The sequence below is a fragment of the Microtus oregoni genome, unplaced genomic scaffold (genome assembly GCF_018167655.1).
Source record: "Microtus oregoni isolate MIOR12 unplaced genomic scaffold, Mior012 000069F_ref0000032, whole genome shotgun sequence".
NCBI lineage: Eukaryota > Metazoa > Chordata > Mammalia > Rodentia > Cricetidae > Microtus > Microtus oregoni.
Genome location: NW_024543976.1, coordinates 7,578,233 through 7,596,138, shown reverse-complemented (window position 1 = coordinate 7,596,138; position 17,906 = coordinate 7,578,233). Strand labels below are relative to the sequence as shown.

General features: G+C 43.9%; 1 protein-coding gene across 1 annotated transcript in view; it reads left to right on the top strand.

The window, feature by feature from the left end:
• LOC121440675 (multiple epidermal growth factor-like domains protein 10) overlaps positions 1–17,906 on the top strand; it is a 153,278-nt gene that overhangs the window by 118,377 nt on the left and 16,995 nt on the right. Inside the window, exons 13-16 of the mRNA XM_041641472.1 lie at positions 340–442; positions 12,215–12,361; positions 13,499–13,633; positions 14,108–14,236. Coding sequence (XP_041497406.1) covers positions 340–442; positions 12,215–12,361; positions 13,499–13,633; positions 14,108–14,236 — 514 coding nt within the window. The remainder of the gene's footprint in view (positions 1–339; positions 443–12,214; positions 12,362–13,498; positions 13,634–14,107; positions 14,237–17,906) is intronic.

The window sequence follows — 17,906 nt, the reverse complement described above, 5'->3', positions numbered from 1 at the left end:
CGCTGAACTATGTTGTAAGACTCATTAAAGACAAATGAACATATTTTCAGGAGTGTGGTAAAGGGTTCTTTTAGTCAATTGCATGCTTATATTTATTGTATGTGTACATGCATACAAGCTGACACAATTGGCTTCACCCTGTCCATCTTCTAATTATTGGATCAAACCTAAGTTAGCGTTGAGGGGATTTTCAAATGCTACCCCGCAAGCTTGTGTTTTGCATCACGGGGAGAGGGGATGTGATGTCTGTTCCTAAGAAACGTGTCAGGGCCCTTGTGGTTTGTGTCATGGGAATACTTAGATTTGTCATCGCTGGCTTTGATGTTCTCTTCCTTGCAGGATGGCACATACGGGCTAAACTGTGCTGAACGCTGTGACTGCAGCCATGCAGATGGCTGCCACCCCACCACAGGCCACTGCCGCTGCCTCCCTGGATGGTCAGGTATGACCTTAAGGCCAGTGTTTGAAAGAAATAGCCAATGCTTTAGTATCTAGTGGTGTTGCTTCTTCTTTCACACAGGTCATTTTCTTTCAGGAAAAAAATTAAAAAATGCAAGTGAACACATTTTTGTCCATGAAATGTTATGTGTTAGGTGTGATTTATCAGTCACCAAGGGTAGTCAGTTTCATTGAGCTTAAATGTAAGATCCCATTGATAGAATGTAGGCCAGCAAGATTTCTTTGGTATATTTTGAGTATTGAGAAAGAAAAAATTTTTAAAGAAGTCTCAAGACTATAATTAGAATCATCATAGAGATAAAACTATGAACTATTCCTAATATGGTTCATATCCAAATATTAAAATCTTTCCCAGAAACAAAAGTTTAAGAACTTTTCCTTCCTTAAAAGTTTGAGTCATGATAAATTCATGTTATGATTGAGCACAAAATTTCTAACCATGGGGTAGAAACTCCTCCTTATTTATGTGGCTTTATGAATTCAGCTGGGAAGTTTATCCGGTGAGTAGTGATCCCAGAAGAAGAATGATATCTTTACTCATGATATACAGGTTTGCTTGGGCATTTAGTGCTGCCTTCAGAGTCTGTAAATCATGAGCAAGAACATCGCTCTTCTGGCAGGAACACTTTACGTTCCCACCAGCAGCATCTGAGCGCGTCTGTATCCCCGGCACACATCCGTCTTTCTAGTGACATCCGTCTCAGTAGCTAGGAAGTGGTACCTCTCGGAGGTTTTGCTTTGTGTTCCTCTGGTGACTGATGATGCTGGGGATCCATCATCTGTGCATTTATTGGCCACCTGTACATCTTCTTGGGAGGAATATATATTCATAGCCTTCATTAATTCTTAAACGGGTTCTTTTTCTTTATATCTTTGAGTTCTAAGACCACATTATATAAATGTTCTTTACCAGATATGATTTGCAAGCCCTTCTCCTCCATTTTCTATTTTTGCTCCCGCCATTTCCATAACCTTCTTCTCAGCAGAAGTTTTTATTTTGATAAAACCTACCTTGTCCCAATTTTCAAATGTTGCTCCCGTGTGCTTTTGCTATCAGTTTTAAGAAATCATTGCCTAATGCAGGATTGCAGAGGTTTATTTGTTTATTTCTATGTTGACTTCTAAAGTTTTTAAAACCTTTATACTTAGGTTTTTGATTCGCTTTGAGTTAATCTTTTATGCTATGATGGGGGGGGTCAAACTTCATTCTATATTCAATGGTCTCAGCACAGTTTTGAAGACTATCCCTTTTTTTTTTTTTTTTTTTTTTTAGTTTTCAAGACAGGGTTTCTCCGTAGCTTTTGGTTCCTGTCCTGGAACTAGCTCTTGTAGACCAGGCTGGCCTCGAACTCACAGAGATCCGCCTGCCTCTGCCTCCCAAGGGCTGGGGTTAAAGGTGTGTGCCACCACCGCCCGGCCTTGAAGACTATTCTTTCTCCTACTGACTGTCTTAACTTCTGAGCCAAAGTCAATTTCCCATAGATGTGAAGCTTGTGTCTGAATGTTCTAGTCAATTCCATTGGGCCGTATGCTTGTCCTCATACTGGTACAATTCTTCCTTGATTATGGTGGCTGTGTTTTAAATCAGGAGAAGGGGGAAAATTCCACCCTTTCTTCCTTTTATGGTTTTCTTGGTCATGCTGGATCCCTTGAATTTCCATGTGGCTTTTAGCATCTATATACCAGTCTCTGCAAATAAGCAAGATGGAAATTTAGTGGGGTTTAGTTGCTAGATTAATTTGGGGAGCACTGGCAACTTAGCTACATTAAGTCCAGATTCACAAACATGGCCTATTACCAGCAATCCCTCAGAGGGATCTGTTGCCCTCACCCCAGAATTTGCTGAGAGCTTCTTTAATTGTGGGTAAAAGAAAACAGGGATGGACTCTCACCTTGTCAGATAGGCCAAGCTGGTACAATGACTTCATTTGCTGTCAGTAGGAGTGACCCATGGATTCAAGGCCTCCTCCCTGTAGTTCCCTCTTGACTTGTGAGCTTGATTTTATAGTACAAAAGTCCATCTTTGTATGTCCCTGTCACCTCTGCATCACGGATGTTGAAGCTTGATCATGTCAGGCATTAAATTTCATCTGTAATTTCACCAGGATTCCAGAGTTTTGCAAATGGATATTAAATTCTCAGTGACCTCAGTGAGGCAAAGGGGAACTTTCAATCTGGTAAAACAGATCAAGCCTAACAGAGGCCACACTACCTAATCTGGGCTCTGCTGTACCAAACCTGCTCTGTCTTATAAATCCACGTAGAGTGGGAGGTGTCCCTGGACATACCAGTCACAGCTTGGGTGTCAACCTGCTCTGATGATTTAGAACCAGCCTGTGAAAGGGACACCCTCGGTCACATGAGAAAAGCAGGAGATGACTTGGCTTAAAGCCAGTCAGAAAATGTGTTCCTGGCATTCCACAGTCTGGGTCATGGGGTAAGACAAATTATCCCATCTGGCCTTAGACCTACCAGGTTCCTGCGGGAATGCACTGGCTTTGCCCCACAATGTGATCCTGTAATCCCCTTCCCATCTGTGACCAGCCTGCTTCCTGCCTGATGTCTCTCTCTGTCTCTTTGTCTCTCCCTCTCCCTCCCCCCTCTTCCTCCCTCCCCCTCCTCCCTCTCTCCCCCTCCCTCCCCCTCTCTCTCCCTCTTCCCTCTCTCCCCCTCCTCCCTCCCCCTCCTCCCTCTCTCCCCCTCCCTCCCCCTCCTCCCTCCCTCCCCCTCCCTTCTCCCTTCCCCTCCCTCCCTCTGGCTGCCCTCTGTCTCTTTGCTTTGCAGCCTGTACTTATGTCTCCACTGCTCTCAAGCCAACCCAGTGGTCCCCCAATGCCTCATTTCTCTGTCTTCCATGGGCCTGGGTGTGTGAATAGTTGTCAGTCTCTGAACCTGCTGAGAGATTGTTCCCCCACACTCGTAGAACACATTTGACACAAACAAACGTGGGAAAAAAGACAGTTCCAGCAAATTTAAAAACAGATCACGTTTGGAACGGAGAGCTGGATTACTTTTTCTAAACAGAAAGAATAGATTCTGGGTAATATTTATACAGGACATCATTTTGTTGCCGGCCATGAACAGGCTCATATTTTTTTCACTGATAACTTTGTTTTGAATAAGTTCCTTGTTAAGACTTCACAACAGGAAGAAGGCCTTGCTTCTCATTAAGGAACCAGCTTTTAGCCAAATCTTTACTATAAGCCCAGGGAACCATGAGAATCGGTCCCTTTTCTTCTCTGTTGTTGATATGCTCTAGGTGACATGTCAGGGATTACTTGCTGGAGAGGGTACAGTCTGATATAACAGAGGTGATTCCTCAGTGAACTGCAACATGGGGCTTAGGCTCTTCCCCTGTGCACAGTAACAAAAAAAAAACTCTACAAAGTGTTCAGCCAATGAGGACACAGGCAGAGGTGGCAGTGAGGGAGGAGCACACTTAGACCCAGCAGCCACCATCCCATCTTTAAAGAAAGTTGGGTTTCTGAACCTGGAGTCACCACCACTCAAAACTTCACGATGTGACTCAGGTCTGTATCTTCCTAAGAAATGCTGAGATTTTTTAAAACAGGGCTATAGTCCAGGGTTCTTGACCGGGGGAGGAGGGGAACACATTGTCAGCTCAAGTGGCATGACTTCATTCAAATTTTATATATGTATATATATACATAATAGCAATTAAATAAAAGGAGACTGTGAATCTGAGAGGGAGCAAGCAGGGATGGACATAATGAGGGGTTAGATGAAGAAAAGGGAAGAGGTGAATGACATAATTATAATCTCAAATTTTTTAAAAAAAAATTGAGAAAAATAGGTCTACAAATGTTAGTATGTTTTACCTAGGCGTAAAATGTCATACTGTGGCTAAGCAGTGGTGGTTCATGCTTATAATCCAGTACTCGGGAGGCAGAGGCAGGCAGATCTCTGTGAGTTCGAGGCCAGCCTGGTCTACAGAGTGAGTTCCAGGATAGCCAGAGATGTTACACAGAGAAACGCTGTCTCAATAAACAGAAACAAACAAATAAAAATGCTGTGAAAGTTAGCCAAAATCCAAAGTGCGTTCACTATTGCAACCTCTCTTTCTAAGGTTAACGCACCATTTTTGAAAAAAAAAAAGGATATGCACATTTACCATATGCAGATATTTAAAACCTTAATTTATTGACATTTCCAGCCAATAGATTGTCTTATCCGAAAGAAACAGACCTCGTTAGAAAATGGGGGGAAATGAAGTGCCATTGTCGCTGGAAGCACATATTTTAAATCTTTAGACTCTCTGGGACCCGTATTACTCTGTCACAGCCTCGAGAATATCTAGGCAGTGTCTTGGGCTTTGTACACATGTATACACACACTGCACACATTCGTGTGCGCTCACATACCACAAACGGTGTGTGTACCAAACACATCCCACACAGTTATGAACTGAAACTGGCTTCTCAGAAGTGGTTGAGAAATTCCAGAAGAACTATAATTAGTTTTGCACAGATAGAGATGTATGTGTGTGTGTGTGGTTTTCCAGTGTAGTAGTGGAGTAACGGCCTTTATAAAGAATTTCCTAAAAACGGCAGAAACAGGTTGGCGCTTCTCCCTCTCTGCTCTGGGATCAGTCAGCCAGAAACACCCATTCACTGAGCATCACAGCTAATCACCATTTAATTCCCGCTGTCTGAAAACACGTGTGCTCTGTGGCCTGGTTCCCAGCTCTGGCCAAGATCACTGTCACCTGGGAACTCTTTCCACTTGTATGTTCCCGGCCACCTTCTAACACCTACTGAAAGGAAATGCGGAGGTGGCAGGGGTGGGGCAGAGAGGAGGAAGCCCTCACCAGTCCATGAAGCATTTTTTTTTTTGATACAAATTTTGAAAAGATTTGGAAATCTCTTGGCATGCTCTCCTTGGCATACGGGGTGAGCTGCATGTCCACCAGGGGCAACTGTCTAGTAACTTCCTGCGTGTCATCACTAGATTGTTCTTTCTGGCATTCAAAAAGTTACCCTAGTAGCCCAGACAGTGGTACTCTCCAGTCTGTTTAATGGAATCTTGTACATCTTATATCCTAATTATTGATGATAACGGCGTCCAGGGACCATTTCTTAATAGAAGCCTCATTCCAGTGACCAAAGAAAAGAAAGAGAACACTCAATGATGTCTTTGTACTAGAACAAGAAAACTGAATACTGTCTTAGGGTTTCTGTGAAGAGACACCATGATCATGGTAACTCTTACAAAGGAAAACATTTAATCAGGTGCTAAGAGTTCAGAGGTTTAGTCCATTATCTTCATGGTGGGGAAGTAGGGTAGTGTACAGGCAGACATGGTGCTGAATAAGGAGCTAAGAGTCCTACATCTTGACTCACAGACAGCAGAGAGAGACAAAGACAGAGACAGAGACAACAGACAGACCCAGGCTTGGCTTGAGCATCTGAAACCTCAAAGCCCACCCTCAGCAACACACTTCCCCCAACAAGCCACACCTACTCCAACAAAGCCACACCTCCTAATAATGCCACTCCCTATAGGGGCTGTTTTCTTTCAAACCACCACAAATGCTAAACTGGCAGAAAATGGGTTAGGATATCGCATCAGCCCTTGAGCCCCTTAGGAAAATGAATGGGATGAACAAGGCATAATATAACAGGGAGATGGGAACAGCAGAATGGAATCAGAGTTAGGGTGCTCACCTGAGCCCAGCCAGGAATGGGGGACTTGGAAGGAGAACCCTGTGGTGTCTTGATGATAAGAGACCAGCTTCTCCATAGCCCCAGGAAGCAGAATTTGGCAGGCGTTCCGTCCCACATACCCACTGTGGCCAGTGGTGCAGATGAAAACTACCTTCAGGGACTCCTCTATCCCAGCCCAGTATAGTTCTTATACCTTAACCCCTCAGTGATGCCTAAATGGTTACCATGAAAGCTTTGGGAGGGCAGCATCCCAGAATCACCTTAGTGGGAATCCAAGTTTAAGTCAATAACTACATCAAAGGGTTTAATCAACATGCAAGTACCCAGTTAACCACAAAAGCAAGTGACCCACATCTGAGACCTTGTGGGCCTGGGGAATGGAGAGAGAGAGAGAGAGAGAGAGAGAGAGAGAGAGAGAGAGAGAGACAGCATGTGGGTACCTGTCTGTCTGTCCATCTCTCCCTTGATGGACAGAAGGCTGAGTCTCTGAAGTGAGAATGCTTCAGTGAAGCCCCCAGGTTTCCCGCTCTGCCCCGCAGCCTGCTGTTGGCTCTCATCCAGGGCTGGACTTGGGCACACAGTGCTTGCCCGCTTGTTGGTCTTGCACAAATGGATATGAACCTCTCTACTTTCTGTGACTGAGGGACTTTTCGTCAAGAGCCAATAAAAAAGTGTGATTTAATAATCACAAGTTGGGTGTTTCCATGCCCTCTGCTGGCATTGTGGTTGGGCACTGGGAGGGAGGAGATAAATAGTGCCAACTCCAGCTAAAGTATGGTCAGAGGTGGTACACTGGTGAGAAATTTGCCTGTACTGTCTGTGCCATCACTTTGAGGACAATGTTAGAGATGAAAGAAACTAGCAACTTTATCACTAGACACCACGTTCTTCTGCTACCCCAATTATCAATAACAAATATCTCTTTTTTTTTTACTCTGCCATGTATTTAATAGATTGCTGCAGACATTGAATCAAAATCATTTTCTTTATTTTCCAGCATCCCAGCTATTGCAATATTGGCACGTTGAGGACAAATGAGATGAGGATTTGGGGCTAAATCTTTGAGAGGGGAAATAAGGACATCCTAGATGATTATTTACTACATTCATGCAGTCACAAATGCCTAGTGAATGCGGGTTTCACACTGAGGCCCCTGGCTTAATGCATCAGGCATTAAATGCACGAACATTTCTTTAGTGCTGCCTAGCTGAAGTTTATCTCGGTCATTCAGCCATTGCCTAGCAACTTGAGAAGGCTATCAATGGGCTCTTTGTCCCCTGTCTTGGCAAAAACAGTCCCTCGCAGACCTCCTTATCAGCATTGGAAAATTTATCAGGAAGAAGTGCTTCCATTGAGCAAAACTGCCTTCAAATAGAAACCCACCCTCTTCCCATTTGCCCCCTCTTCCAAATATTTAAGGAATCGGCTAAAGAAACAACTGATTTTGAAGATTTTATTTGTTCCTTGGTGGATATCCCAAAGAAATCATCTTATGGTATCTCATTATTTTTCTATTTCTCTTTAGTACGGGGTAACAGCTTCCAGCACCCAAAAGTTTGCCTTTCTGATCCAGAAAGACAAAAGTGCCCACACACATGTGAACTATGTGTTGGCTTCTTCCTGTTCTAGCTTCTTCTATCCTTCTGCCCCCCCCCCCCCATTCAGGACAAGTGTTTTCCCACTCCTCACACATCCTCTCTGCAATCACCCCACAGGCACACCGAGACATCACCTCTGTGAATCGAGGCATACTGGCCCTCAGGGCCAACCATTATTCTCCATGTGTGTTAGGTCTCAGACAGGACAGTCGGGCTTTCTCGCTCTCCCAGCTGGCAGAATGAGTTGTCCGGGGTAGGGTCAGGAAAACAGAAGAACTTTCCATCTGTCTCTCCTCCACCAGTCTCTAGAATTCTTCCTCCCCTGCGCTGGGTTTTGTTCAGTGCCTTCTCATCCTTCTCATTTTCACCCCCTTCATCTCAACTCGTCACCCAACTTTTTGTCTTCAAGACTCATGTCTTCCCACGTTCATCCACTCTCCCATAAAGCATGAATTCATCATTGCCACCCCTCATTGGGTCTCTGCAAGCGTGGTGTGGTGCAGGGGTGGGATCTCTCTCTCATTGTGTCTCATTGGGTCTCTGCAAGCATGGTGTGGTGCAGGGGTGGGGTCTCTCTCTCATTGGGTCTCATTGGGTCTCTGCAAGCATGGTGTGGTGCAGGGGTGGGATCTCTCTCTCATTGGGTCTCATTGGGTCTCATTGGGTCTCATTGGGTCTCTGCAAGCATGGTGTGGTGCAGGGGTGAGGTCTCTCTCTCCACCTTATGGTGCTCTTAGCTATTCTCTATGAGCGCATGGCTGGTCACACACTTCAACTGGTATTTCAAGTTCCTAAATTCCAGCTGTTCCCAACTTTGGCAATTCCTAGAAGATTTCTGCATGCTTCTTGGGACTCTGAGTCTTGTAGCTACTGTTCCCTGAGCCTAGAACCATTTTTCCTCCTCCCTTGGTCCAGGTCACTAGACAGAGTTGGGGTCGTGTCCCAGGGCTTTATCATCTGGAGTTAACTAGTTTTGGAGTTTATTATCTGGAGTTAACATTTTTTGTCTCACCAACAAGTCAGACTGGCTAGATTCCTAGAAGGCATATTATCTTAAGTTATTTTTCATCTTTGGCAAACAAGGAAACAAGAATATGTTTCAGAGGACTCTTTCAGACTGGGCAAATATGAAGGCAATAGAAATAAAGAAAGGAAGAGGTGCTATAGCAAGCTTACAACTCTTTCAACACCTTTTCAGCTTGGAACACGCCTCACTGCAGGGTTATGTCCTTACGCAGCTCACAGCCTCAACCTGAGGCCAGGAAGCGATTCAAAGAAACACTTAGTCAAGATTTAATTGTGACTCTCATTGCCTAAAATTTTATAATTAGGTATTTACTTCTTGGACTCTCAAAATGTGTGCCTTCTTGCAATATTAATAATCCCTAGAGAAAGAAGATCCCCGCTATAATAGACTTATCATGCCCTTCCCTGAATATATAATGAAAGAAGAGATGGCAAGAGTCACAGAGAGTTTGAGGAGAGGTAACACTGGGGGATGAAGGGGCCTACTTTTCTGTGGGCTTGTCTCATACCTGATACTTGTCTCAAAGTAGATTAGGTATTAATATATGCAAAACAATAACTCTTTTACTGCATAGAATAAAATAAGAGAACTTGAATTTCAGAGATAAAACAGAAAATGGAATGTTTATAATTTGCATTCAATGGAAAAATTCCTTCATGATCCTAAAACTTAAGAAACCAAAGTTATTTGAAAAGCAAGTTTGGTTCTGCTGAAATAAGTTTCTATGACTGGAGACAGTCTCTGGAACAAAATGGTGGATAAAAATCATGTGAAACTAGTGTGTGTTTTGTTTGTTTTTCAATGGACTGCCTGGCTATTCCATGGTGCTTTCTACTTACTGGGAACGTAAACGGTGAAGCTGATCATGACAGATAGGTATGCCAGCCAGATGAGGGAAAAGGAATCAAGTACCAAGTGTAGGATCACTCAATTTTGATTGCTAATCTTCAGTCATCTTTTAGAACCAGCTTTGTTACCTACTAATCATGCTAACCTATAATATCCAAAGTCAATGTAATGGCCATTCTTGGTTGTCAGCCTGACTGCATCTGGAATTAATCTAAAACCCAAATGGCTGGGTACACTGTCAGGGTTTTTTGTTTGTTTTGTTTTGTTTTGTTTTGTTTGTTTGTTTCTTTCTGTTAAATCATTTAAAGTGAGAAGAGCCCACTTTAATCTGGGCCCCGCCTTCCGGCAGCATCCTTTATAAAGGACATGGAAGAAAACCCTTTGCCTACTTGCTCTCTCTTTCACCAGTGAGTTCATTCCTTCACTGGCATTAGAACCTACTTCTTTGAAATTCAGGAGTACACTGAGACATCCAGCTTGGTGGACTGAACAACTCCTGGATTCTTGGACTATCTGTTGGTACACAGCCATTGTTAGACTAGCTGTATCACAGCCTGTAAGTGTAATCCACTCTAATAAGCTCCATAAATATGCATATATATATTAGAGGTCACACATACACACACATATGAATGTATTATATCAGTTCTGTTCCCCTAGAGAACCATGCATATACTTTTGGCCTGAAACATATTCCATTCCATTATGGCTGAATTTAAGTGTAATGTGATTTGGCCAATAATTGATAAATTAAGACACCTTAAATGGCCAAGTCTTGTGCTTCAAACCCCACTCCACATTTAAAAAAAATATTAAGAAATCAGAACTAATTTTCAGGATGGTTATAAGGTTAACTGCGAAATTATTTGGGTTCTACTTCCTCAGGCTTCTTGTTGAGATTAGCCTGAATGGATCTGGGTCAAAATGCCGAGGGACATCTGAATCTATGAAGCAGGTGGTCCCTTACCACCTTGGCTGTCAAACAGGAGCCTTGGCTTACAGTGAGGATGGAAAATCTGAATTCCAGTTGAGGGAAAGCCCCAGGCAGGTTACCCTTGATAGTTCTTTCTTCAGACGCAAAGCAAAGCTTATATTTGCAACCTACTCCCAAGTTCACTGCTGCTTGGAATGCCTTGCAGTTCTGTATGGTATAGGTATTGGATTAAAAAAAAATCACCTGAGACACCATGGCTCTTCATAGTCAGAGAGTGTGGAATTCGCAAGTGTGTCTCAGCTTTCCAAAAGACCTTGAAAAGTAAGATGTGTGTATGAACACAGGAAAGAACAGCAGGTCCGTGTTTTATTTATTTATCCTGTGGGGGGCATTTAGCCGCCACTCATCAGCTTATATCCAGAATTGTTTTTCTCTGGAATCAAAGTCTATTGCTAACCTGAGTGAAGACAATGGGATTGTGCCTCTTGGCTGGCCTTTGCCAAGCTAAGAACTTTGCTGGGGGATGGACATGGAGACAGGAAAAAGCAGAGATTTATCATTTTATAGTAATGGCTTTATACCAGCTGGTGACATATTTGAGGTCCTCTACAATGCCTTCCATATGAGGTTCAGGGCACCATAAATGTGGTATGGCCTACCCAGCATCCTCCAGGCAGGGCCGCTGTGAACTTTCTGGAATCCTGGATTGAGCATGTCCTCGCGTGTTCTCACTTGTTCGGACGCCATCACTTGTTCGGACGCCAGCAGTCACTAGTGTAGCCGTGGTCAGAAGTCTTCCCTCTGCAGGTGAAGGGTCTGAGAATCTGATGTAGCGAAGAGATCCCTGTTGGATTTTAATACAAACTTACAGAACCCTCTTTCGCCTCCATTAATGCCTGGCTTTATTTTCATTCCTGCAGACCCAGCTTCCTGTAGAAACTAGTTCATTGGGTCATGACTGACATAAGGTTTCTTTATTTCCCAAACAAAAACTTAAATAGCTCCATACGATGTCAAAGCAGCGACTCAGACAATAGCACACACATGGCATTGGCTGGGATAGTCTGCCTCTATCTGTGCAGATGGAAACAAATTTTTTTTAGGAATGAAATTGGTGATGCATATGAGCACATCAGCGTATCCCGCACAATACATCATTGAAGCACTTTAGGATTGTGTTTCCTTGTTTACCCTACCCTGTCCCCAGTAGGGCTGCCTTCATGTAAAAGAATTTAATCATTTTGTGCTTTGTCTGGTCGTTGTACCCTGTGTTCATTTCTCTGTAAAAGCAAAGAATGGGTATGTGTGTGTGTGGGGGGGGGGGGGTGGCGGATAAATAGGAAATCAATAGTCTTTTTTTTTTTTTTGATAAATTTTGCCTTCAACAGACAAAGCCCTCGGGCTTCCCGATGCTCCCTCCTATTAAAGAAGAAAAATCAATTCAGTGAAAGTATTTTCTCCTTGGCAGCATAGGAGGGAATTCTGGGTATTTGTTAACATTTGAATGACTCTGTGTATTGTAAGTGTGTTTTAAGCCAGGTATCATCTCTGTCCAGTGCTCTCTGCGCAGTTGCGCTTGCGCCGTTCTTGAACCCCATTACGTATTAGCGTCCTTGGATGCCCGCGCTGCACCCTCCTCAGCCCTGCCCCGTGTGTGTTTCAGGTGTGCACTGTGACAGCGTGTGCGCCGAGGGACGCTGGGGTCCTAACTGCTCACTGCCCTGCCATTGTAAAAATGGGGCTTCTTGTTCTCCTGACGACGGCATCTGTGAGTGCGCACCCGGATTCCGAGGCACCTCTTGTCAGAGAAGTAAGTGTGTCCTAGGGGGATGGTCTCTGTGCCCCTCTTCCTGGGAACTGCGTGTAGATCGGTCTCTATTCTACCGTTTAGTTTCTAGTGATGTTTTGTGGCCTTCTAGGACAGCAGTCCTTGAAGAACTGTCACTATCTTCAAATGACACTTGCCCAAGTACTTTATTCTTTTCAACCTCTAGGAGGAACTTAACAGATGGGGGCGTTAACCCTTTCTTCCCAATGATGATTTCATTACCTCGTGGGCCTCATCATCAGGGCACGATTCTCATGTCTTCCTCAGAGGGTGCAAATGGTGTTCCAGAAATCCACTGACCTGTAAATATTTTATTCAGCAATTTGGCGTCAGCCTCACCTCAATTACCAGAAGTTAACATCAGCCAAACCTCGAGGCAATCTCACATCTCACTAGAAAGCTGAAAGTCAGTGCTGGGGAGAAAGCAGACTTCAAAGTTAAAAATGGGGGCTGTTGATGCTGCTTTGTAGAAGCCTCGAATTAAGAAAAGGTCTGTGAGATTTTACCAAATCTTTCGGTAAACGTAATAAGAAAAGTTATTACACACACAGTTGTAATTTCTCAGATCAATTTCTTTTGTTATTAAGAGTTCAATGCAGTCATTCTGTATTTAAATTCAAATATAGTATTGGAAGCATCCAAATACACAGCATTTTGTATACTTGTTCTCTCTAACCACAACCATCAACATTTTTGGAAGGAGAAAGGTCTTTGAATTTTGAGCAGCATTTTATTTTATTTTATTTTATTTGCCAGTCACGGTTCTTAAATAATAAAGGACCAACAAATGGCTTGGAATACTTAATTTGGGCATTGATATTTGAGCTTTTTTCTTCATTTCCTTATTCATTTAACAAATGTCTATGAATCTCTGGTCTAGGCCTGGCCTTGAGCCGACCACAGGAGGACAGTGAGGTCTATCCGTGACATTCCCTCATGCCAGTGAAATTCGGAGATTAGTGGCTTCCTTCTTTGTTAAAAGCTGCCCTACTTGTTCCACACCTCATTATCATTTTTTTTTAAAGTTTTCTTATTTCTCCATTCTAACTAGGCCTCTGAGTGGAACAGGAGATAGACCCAACTCAGAAAGGTAACTATGCATTTCCATTCTATTTGCAGTCTGCTCCCCGGGGTTTTACGGACATCGCTGTAGCCAGACATGCCCACAGTGTGTGCACAGCAGTGGGCCCTGCCACCACATCACAGGCCTGTGCGACTGCTTGCCTGGCTTCACGGGAGCCCTGTGCAACGAAGGTAAGCACCCAGGCACCCTGGAGAGCCGTGGGGAGGATCAAACTTCCTAAAGCTTGTCCTCAGACTTCCCCACGGCCACAGGTAGGTGCCACCACCAGCTCTGGGTAATTCTGAAAATGACCCGAGCATTGGAAACGCCTCCTTGGCGTGACACTCCCTTGGCTGTGTCTTATGATGTCACTGGAACCATCCACTCATGAAAAGTCAACGTGAGAAAGGATTTTGATTCCCTGAGGGAGAAACCACAAGTCAGAGTTCTACGAACACCCCGGTTTCTTTTTGAGATGTCAGAATCAGGCCTTTGGTTTCACGTGTTTGGAAAAGTGAGCCTATTTGCGATTAGCATGCATGATCTCTTAAGTGGAGGCAGGCCGGCAGCGGGCGGCTGGGTGTGACCCTGGAATTTGTCTCCCATTCTCAGGGTTCTGTGAAATGGGTTCCAACTCTAGCTGACTGAACTCCGTCTGTTCACAGTGTGTCCCAGTGGCAGATTTGGGAAAAACTGTGCGGGCATTTGCACCTGCACCAACAACGGCACCTGCAACCCCATCGACAGGTCCTGTCAGTGCTACCCAGGCTGGATCGGCAGTGACTGCTCTCAGCGTAAGTCTTGTTGGAGAACACCCAATCCATTTCCTGTGTCTTAGGATTGAATGGTGAGAGTTATATGGTCAGCAAAGAATATGTGACCTTGAGCATCTATTATAAGTACTATAGTTTTAAAATTAAGATATCGGTACAACGACCTATCAGAATCTACCAATAAATGATGTGGCTCTTTGGGAAGAGCCTAGATTTGTAAATTGTTTTTCTTATTCACTGCTCATTGACTCGCTATTCATTGATTTCTTTTTTATATATATACAAGGTTCTGTGGAGCCAAGGCCAGCCTCAGACTGACTATGTAGTCCAAATTGACCTTGAATTTTTGCTCTTTTTGCCTCCATATCCAGAATGCTGGGATTACAGTTGTGCACAGCCATATTTGGTCTTGTGTGGTACTGGGAAGTGAACCCAGGGCTTCAAGGATGCTAGGCAATCACTCTACCAACGAGGCCATATCTCTATTCCTGATATCTATAGATGAAAAAAAGTAGATGCATTTAGAGATCTTTTTATCATGTAGTCATCAGAAAATTTAATAGTGGAGCCATGAAGGAGTAGAATCAAAATGATATGGATCTTAGAAACTTTCTGGGATCCTGGGTAGACTGACTGCCTTAGTGCCCCTCACATCTTGTCCTGTGTCTTGGCTCCCCAGGTGCCTCTCATTCTGCTCTTCAGATGGGGGTAGTATGACCCTAAGAGGAATTCTGCTGATGGCTTTAGGCTCCCCGTGACATAAAAAGAGAACAGTGGCCATAAGCCAGACTTTGAAAGGCTCAGTTAGTCACCTTCACAAAGTGTTCAGGTTTTGACCAAGGACAGCATATGTCTGCCCTTCTACTCCCCATCACAGCCTGCATGGCCCATGACCAGCTCATACTGAAGCCAACACACTGCACATATGATAGGTCAAGGAAGGACTCTGATACTACATGGGTTGCAGGCCATTGAATTCAGATTATAGGGCTATCAATCAGCAAATATTAATTGGTGAGGATATATTTCTGTCTGAATGATAGTTTTGTTTTCAACCATTCAGGCTCTCCCCTATTTCTGAGATAAGTAAGCCTTCAGTGAAGGGAATGTTTGTTGTTATAATTTCATAGTTTGTGTTTTAACCTTTTAGGGGGTGGAACTTCAGAAGCAATTGCCGTCTATTCAAATCTGTGCATGGAAGGCCTCTGATTCAGGATGGCCCAGGAGCAGATTGTGGACTAGGTCCTCAGAAATGAACATCCAGGGCTTGGGAAGGAAAACAAAAATGCAATGTCATTGCTGGGACACAGTTGGTGTAATTTGCTCCTTTAACACGTAGTCTTTATTTTGGAAGTTGGTCACTTCCTCATTTGGGGAGGAATGTTCTGGAAGGAACAAAAATGGGAACAGCACAGTGAATGGAGACAATAGCATGGCTTGTCCCCATAATCGCTCTGGAGGAAACTGATTTATTTGGCAAGCCTTGCTTCTCCTGGGGACCATTGGTTTCATTGATTCCCTATGGGCCCATCTTAATATTTCTTCTTGGCTGATTGCCAGCTAGTTTCAAAGGAGGAAAGTCCTTCACCATGCAAACAGAGACTTGGAGATCTAATGGGATGCATTTAAAGGGCCACATGGCCTTGGCAAAATGACTATCGGAAGCCTTGTCTCTATATTTACCTTTATGGATGGAAAACTTAAGTGATCTTTATTTCCAATCTCTGATCACAGCTGACATGGGAGTCAAACCTGCTGCAAGGGACCACTTAGAAAAATATGCTCTGGGCAGAAGACAGTTCATGAAGGTTTATTAAGCATCATTAGAAGTAGCCTGTTTGGGGCTGACGAGATTACTCTGTGGTTTAAAGCTCTCACTGCTGAATCATGAGGAGCAGAGTTTGAATCCAAGCACCCTGAAAACAAGCTGGGAGGGTTGTCCCATAAACACTTGTAACTCCATCCGCGGTGCCCTCTTCTGAGATCCATGTACACACAGGTGTGCATGCCCCCACACTCATTATACATACACTCACTCACACATATAAACACAGCTAAAGTAAATAAACACAAACATAAAAGAAATGGTTTTAGGGGAATTGGGTGGAGGAGAACAAAACTGAGCTTTTCTTTTTATAGAAACTGGTTGTGTGGGATAAAGAGGGTAATATGCAGCATCGAGGAGATTGGACATTTTAATTGTCTTCACACTGAGCCCTACAGTGGCCTTTAGAGTGAGGCCGAGCATATGTACCAAATAGCAACTACCACTATGAGCCTGTGTGACCTTGGATACGCTCCTGTTACCCAGGAATGAACCTAAGCTCTTCATCTTTAAAAATGTCTTCTTCGACAATCCATCCTAACACTCCTATGGACCATGAATTTCAGCTGTTATTTTTTTCCTCATTTTTGGGTCAAAATGGCACATATGCTTATGGGAAATACTTCAGATTCACTAATTTTCTTTATTGTTTTCAATTAGATAATAAGATCGAAATTATAAGTAGCCACCCTTTTAATATTTTCTTAAAGCTGTAGTAGAAATAGAATTGTTTGGGGGATTGAATTAATTATTTTGCCCATATTGGTGTGGCTTTTTTTTTTTTTTTGATTTTCAAGACAGGGTTTCTCCGTAGCTTTTGGTTCCTGTCCTGGAACTAGCTCTTGTAGACCAGGCTGGTCTCGAACTCCCAGAGATCCGCCTGTCTCTGCCTCCCGAGTGCTGGGATTAAAGGCGTGCGCCACCATGGCCCGGCTTGGTGTGGCTTTCTAATAGCTCTTCCGGTGACAGTGGCCACTGATGATTTAGTTGTGTTGTCTTCTACTTCTTCCAGCCAGAAATTTCTATGAATAAACTGCTTCATACAGCTGGTGACCTTGGCACATAAAGTGAGATTCTAATGGCATCTCTGGAGCCTAGAGACCAGAACAGGGTCAGAAAATCAGAGCCCTGAGCCCATGACCTAGGAACCCCAAGGAAAATTAGATTCCTGAGCCCATGACCTAGGAGCCCTAAGGAAAATCAGAGCCCTGAGCCCATGACCTAGGAGCCCTAAGGAAAATCAGAGCCCTGAGCCCATGACCTAGGAGCCCTAAGGAAAATCAGAGCCCTGAGCCCATGACCTAGGAGCCCTAAGGAAAATCAGAGCCCTGAGCCCATGACCTAGGAGCCCTAAGGAAAATCAGAGCCCTGAGCCCATGACCTAGGAGCCCTAAGGAAAATCAGAGCCCTGAGCCCACGACCTAGGAGCCATAAGGACAATCCCTCCCCATCTGGTCCTAACTCAATGTCCCCTCCAGGGAGGCTGGGCTTTAGGAGGAGCCCCATCATTGTTGTCCTCATCACACCTTTCTCTTCCACAGCTCTTCCCTGCACTGCTTCTCTGCTAGCTGATAGTTTTGCTATCTTGCAAAATAGAAGTGTTCAGAGAGGAGTTCCAACTCCCATTTTTGTCTTTTGTTATTCCTTGGGTCTAGAACAGTGCTAGGTACACAGTCGGCGTCCAGTGTGATTTGTCTAACAATTGAATCTTTAAAGTAATTCTTGCTCCCTCAAGTCCTCTGAAGCTGAAAATGTGTGGATATGTCAGCGATGTTGGTAGCTATTGCCACCAACATTGTCTATCAACTAAAGTGTGAATAAATTGTCCATATTAATGTCATGAACCTAGCACATGGAAGAAGGTTG